This window comes from Porites lutea, chromosome 7 (genome assembly GCF_958299795.1).
Source record: "Porites lutea chromosome 7, jaPorLute2.1, whole genome shotgun sequence".
Taxonomy (NCBI): Eukaryota; Metazoa; Cnidaria; class Anthozoa; order Scleractinia; family Poritidae; genus Porites; species Porites lutea.
Genome location: NC_133207.1, coordinates 16,227,569 through 16,233,302, shown reverse-complemented (window position 1 = coordinate 16,233,302; position 5,734 = coordinate 16,227,569). Strand labels below are relative to the sequence as shown.

The window sequence follows — 5,734 nt, the reverse complement described above, 5'->3', positions numbered from 1 at the left end:
GTCAAGATTAGAGAAAAAAAATCCTCAAGTCACTTTGCAAAATTGTGACAAAACTGGCTCGAATATCCCGCAAAAAAGCTTTCATGTGAATAGTAACGTCATAGGAATTTGTCGACCTCAGTCTAAAAACTGAGAACGATCGTATCTGAGCGATAAACACGTCTTCTCAATTGACTGAGAGACAAAGGTTTAATCCAAGATTCACATAATGCAACTTTAAGAAAAATCTTTCCTTTTTTTTTTTAATTTAATTCTTAGAAAGCGGAAATGGAACCATTTATTGTTGCAGGTGAAGTCAAGAGGTTACATTTGAATGGCGCGACATAAGGATTGTGATCGGCAAAAATAAGGTTTTTTTTCCCGCAGACTGAAAGGTTTAGATGTACATCACGTCTCCGTTACTGACCCTGGGTGTAGAAGAGTTAATCCGCTTATTACCCGATCACGAAATTTGAGCACTGGAAATACACTGTACTTTTCTAGCAAGGACAAGTGAGTTCGCTGGCATTACTAATGAGGATTAAAACATCGGCCTTGATGTCATGGTAGTAGTTGTACGACAATTGTTTATTATATTTTGTTTTCCACTATGTTCGAAGATTTTCGACTACGGATGTCTAAAAAGAAATATTAATTACAAGAAAGAACCATTCAAGGAATGTATATCATCAGACTGGGACGCATGGAGCGATATACATAGTTCAAAAACTCATTAATAATTCTTAAAGAAACAACAAAAGAACTAAATGTTTAACAAGTGTCTTATACCCGATGAAGACACGACTTAACTTTACGTCCAATTTTTTAGGCCAAAATAAACCCAAATCTAAATATTAGTGCAAGAATGAGTTGATCTATATCAGAGATTTTGAGGTCTTTCAAGAAACTCGCAGTCGTGTATTATCAGGTTTAAAAACTCGAGGCGAATATACTCCTGCTCGAGGACTTCATCTAATCTTAATACATAAAGCCGACAAAACCAAGTGAGCCGAGTTAGGAATTAGGCGCAGGGGAGTCCCGTCCCTTTAGTTGGAACCGCGACGAAAAATGGGGGTAAAAACATACCACTTGCATTATTTTTGATCGAATGGGGGAATAAGACCACAAGATCTTTTCGATTCCTTGAGCCTTACCTTTCTCCCTCTCTTTTCTATATATTTTATTTTTGCCACAAAATTAAAGGCCTCCTTATTTCTTCTCTTTTCCAATGTCGGACTAAATGCCTTGGTAACGCCCGGCGTAGGAGGCGACGGAATTGAATTAGCCTAACAAACTGACCGGTCAACTTCACATGACAATTTGGGAATCTATTTTTGGCTGCAATTTGGAGAGATTGTCTGCAATGCGATAGAACATTTAAAAACGCGATGTAAACCTGCGCAGGAAATAAAATAAGCACATTAAAATACTTTATATATTAAAACGTTTAGTTACAGGGTTAATTAACAGTGGCTTGTCTACAGAATGGAAACGTGACCGAGGGGGGTGGTGGGCGTGGGTCAGTGCCCTAAATACTAGACGGGTTCTTGTACATTAATGGTAATTCCCAGCAAATCACATTCATGGAATAATTCGGAATAAAACGCCTTGAGAGTTAATTTTTGGACACATTATTTGTACAATTTTGTTTAAAGATTCCGTCAGATAATATCGTCAACATTATGACTCGCAGAGACTTCTATGTCACACGATTAGGGGCAAATACCATGGAGTAGACAAGTTATGATAAGACCTTGCTGACAGTTTTCTGAGTAGCACGATGACAATCGTGCATAAATACAGAAAAACGCGGTTCCAAAGCCAAACAATTAGTTGAAAGGAAAACGATCACGCAAATTTATTCCATTTTTAACATGTGCTTATTTGCTGCCCAGCGGCAAAATTCCGAAGAATGGCTGAGTAAGCTCGGAAGTTGTGAGTCATTTCTCAGAAAGGAAACGAGGCATGCAAAAATGAGTGGGTATAGGTTACGACAAGAACACTATTTCCAGATTTATTGTCACGTTCTCGTCCTAAAATAGTAGACGCCGCTAAGCTGATATAAAAACATACCCATAAAGGAAAGCAAAACTTTATTTCTGTCGGCGGCCGGATGCCCATGAAAATTTGCATGAAAATGGTCTCATTGAAAGAATATTGGATTATTGTCGATCTTCTCCATAGCACAAAGAAAAGGACAGTCTCGCCTATTAAAAGGTGGGCGAAATCCATGGGAAAATATTCCATTCTCGCCTCTTTTGAAAAAGATCTTCGTCCACAAACCCCAAACGTGAGTGCATGAGCACGCCTAGACTTTCCCGCAAGTCGAATTTCTTGGGCAACAAAATCGCGAAAAAAGGCGTTGAAAAGCTTGTTGGCGATACGCTTTAAAGCAGAACAATATTTACTCCTTAAACACAGATAAACAAACATGTATTTTATGGTCACACCATGGTCAAACGGGCTAAAAAGTAAGAACTACTCTACATCACTCATATTTGACTCTAAGCTGAGAGGGCGGAAGAGTTTTTAGATTAACCTGTAAGGCGTTCGATAACATAAATAGTGACTGGATAGTAATAAGCAATCTCACTTAACTTTTAAACAGTCAAGAGTTCCACACTTGCCCTTGAAGCACTGTTTTATCAAGTTTATTGGACAGAACCACAAATAAACTAAGAGTACCACAGCTCCTTTAAAAAATAATGCACCCACACTTAGCGCAATTCTCTCACAGAATCGCCTCACAAAAAGGACCATCATGGGGCACATAGTTCTGGCAATTTTAGAGTGGCGAACAATTTAGAGGGGGAGTCTGTCACGTGGAGGGTTTTTCAAAAAGCAACAAACAAACAGACAAACAAAAAGGTATTTGTAGGGATAAACGAGCAGTTCCGACACGAAAGGGAAAAACACTATTGTAACTTGGTTGTTGAAGAGTAGCCATGCATATGAGGGGATAGCAGAGGTCTTCAGTTTAAATTGAATTTTCAACGGCTCTGAATCTCAAGACCCACACTGATACACGACCCGAGCTGGGAGGCAAGGGTTTACGGTAGGTTATAAAGCTAAAGAATGCAACCAGGACTGAATTGTAGCCTGCGGGCCAAAATAGCGTGCTAACTTGTAGCCCCTTAAAATTACAATGGCACACGAATGCGACATGTTAATCCCTTGAAGAAAGCTGCATGTTATAGTTAGCAAACAAAACATCACGCGAATTTTCTATAGCTTGATAAAGCATTTGTTGGCCGGAAAAGGCGGCAACGTGAGAATTTTATTGCAGAGAGATGAAGCACGACTCCCAACATACAGTAATGCTTAGTGTTGAAAGACATGAGACGACTAAGGTTTTCAAACACTCGTTGAACACGGCAGATCGTTTACACATATGATAACTGTTGGATTCCCTTGGACAAAAAATAACACCATGTCACCATGGCATAAAGGAAACACAGCAGGAAAAGCGAAAGTTAAACAAACACCACACACCGCTTAAAAAGGAAATTATACACGGCATCCTTTCTTCAACAACCCCCGACGACCGTCCAAGCGCTGTGAAAAAAGAAGTTATATTGGCCGACAAAAACCCTAACTATAACTAAGGCAACCCAGCCAGATTTTTCATGAGTGCTCAGAAAAAATACAGTTTCCTATATCTTTTACATAATTACATTAACAAACCTAAAAGCTTCCAAACCTCCGAACAGCGGTTTGAGACAAGCCAGATTTTTTTTTCAAACTTGTTCCCTTTTTTGGGTGACAGAAAATCTTGATATTGAGGTGGTAAACAATTCAAAGCAATTGCCTCAAATCGAATATTTTCCCGCGGTGTTGTTTGTTTGTCAAACTTTATTGGTCCCTCATTAAACAACTTTTGTCAAATTTGTGGTTTGGTCATTTTAATAATATTTGGAAACTTTGGGATCATTTTTCTTCCAGCTCATTGCCGCCCGCTGGATCGGCACGGAAGAGGAACAGCCAACAGTCTGGCACGCAAATATAGGGATAAGAACAAACGCGTGATATGAATCTAACGTGCTTGAACCATTTACGCTGAATTAACTAGAATCGAGTTACCTAAGTCTTTCAAGAGAGTAACAAATGCTTGACCAGAAATATCGCTCGATAATCTCTATAGCGTAAAAGCGCACGTGCGTACAGCGGCGTCACGATAAAGTGATGTGACGTAACAACCCATACCATGATACTCTGTAGATACGTGACGTATATAAATAAATCTATTGTTTCTTCAAAGCATAAAAGCCTCCCGTTCAACACCCACCTCACCAGAACAGCTTAGTATCTGGAGGTGTGAACTAGTTGAGAAGCGTTATTCGAAAAATTACGAGTGCTATTCACGTAGGAGTTCACTATGCAGGACTTAACTTTTGCTAGTTCGCCTGAGAGCTCACCGACGCAAAAGAAACGACGAAGAATGAGTCGCAAAGTTCCAATTGACATGATGTTGCAAGTTCAAATCGCTTCGGTTCAACCAAAGGACAGAGAAGCGCTGAAAAAGCGACTAAGGAAGCAACTCACGTGTTGTGAAATCAATGAAATAACAACTTCTGGACTCACCGCGCTTAATCAGTGCGTGTTAGACGGGAATTTGGAGAGCGCAAAAATGTTAGTTGAGTTAGGCGCTGATGTGAACAAGAAAGATAGATTTGGATGGACTCCTTTGCATTATGCGGCTAGCGAGGGATACGTAGACATTTGCCGCTTTCTCTTGCGGTGCGGCGCAAATGTGCGCATCGAGGACAAAGATGGAAAATTCCCTGTTGAAGTAACAGACGATGAACTCGTTCTTCGCATTTTGTTGAGAGCGACTTTGTTTTATAATATGCCGCCTTTGGAAAGAGATTCAATACAACACAGTTGTTGAGAGTTTGGACCACGAACTATAAAAATAAAAACGATACGAAGTCAAAAAAGGGATCGCAAGAAAGAAATCAAGGATTTGGAACATCGGATCGCAATTCCGTGCAAACACAAACGGAGAAGAAGCAGAGAAGGAACTAACTGAGAAATTGACAGGCTCTATATCAGGAAATAGTTATGTTAAAGTTAAGTTGACACTTAAAAGGCAAGGATCTTGGCACAGAATTTCACAAATATTTACTTTGCCGACTCCTGGAGGATGTGGCATTAGGGAACTTCAGTTTGTGTAAATAATGTTCTAAAGCCCAAATGATAAGAGATTTCACTTTGACAAAGCTTTTCACCGACATATGGGAGCCAACTGCAACGCTATCGTTTCGTGCCATCACGTCTTTCGCATACCCTGACACAACATTTACGCGTTTATTGCCGCCAATTCCATTTGAGATCAATTAACGCTAAGCTGTTATAAAGTTAATAAAAGGAATAAAGTTTATTAAAAAGTCAAATTTGCTTGAAAGAGGTCTCTGCTCTGTTTTATCTGGTATCACCGTTTTGCTACCGAAGCGAAATTTCGTGTTACGTCTACGTTGTTTGTTATCAATAACGATCAACCATCCATGTAAAATCGAACCAAAACATAACCTTGAAACTAGACACTAGTGATAGCGAGTAAAATCCTTTCATTATCTTATCTTTCACAATCCCATTAAAGTGGTCAAAAGGTTGTTGGAATTCCCTGATCTTTGTTCACTTTCAATGGAGGGATGAAAACAGTTGTCCAAATCTTAATAACAACCGAGGGAATGTTATGTTTAGAACAGCGCGATTTCTTTAGCAGTTTCCAAAAGTTTGCGGCACAAAAATGTAA

At 39.4% G+C, this 5,734-nt stretch overlaps 1 protein-coding gene across 1 annotated transcript; it reads left to right on the top strand.

Annotated features, from left to right (window-relative positions):
- The first annotated feature begins 4,244 nt into the window (after positions 1 to 4,244).
- Positions 4,245 to 5,383, top strand: LOC140942589 (uncharacterized). Its single transcript, XM_073391510.1, has one exon. It carries the CDS (start codon positions 4,355 to 4,357, stop codon positions 4,865 to 4,867), a length of 513 nt encoding a protein of 170 aa, XP_073247611.1. The 5' UTR covers positions 4,245 to 4,354; the 3' UTR covers positions 4,868 to 5,383.
- Positions 5,384 to 5,734: the final 351 nt, after the last annotated feature.

What these genes read in the sequence shown, in the direction of transcription:
- LOC140942589 (XM_073391510.1), top strand. Translation starts at nt 4,355, where the DNA reads ATGCAGGACTTAACTTTTGCTAGTTCGCCTGAGAGCTCACCGACGCAA.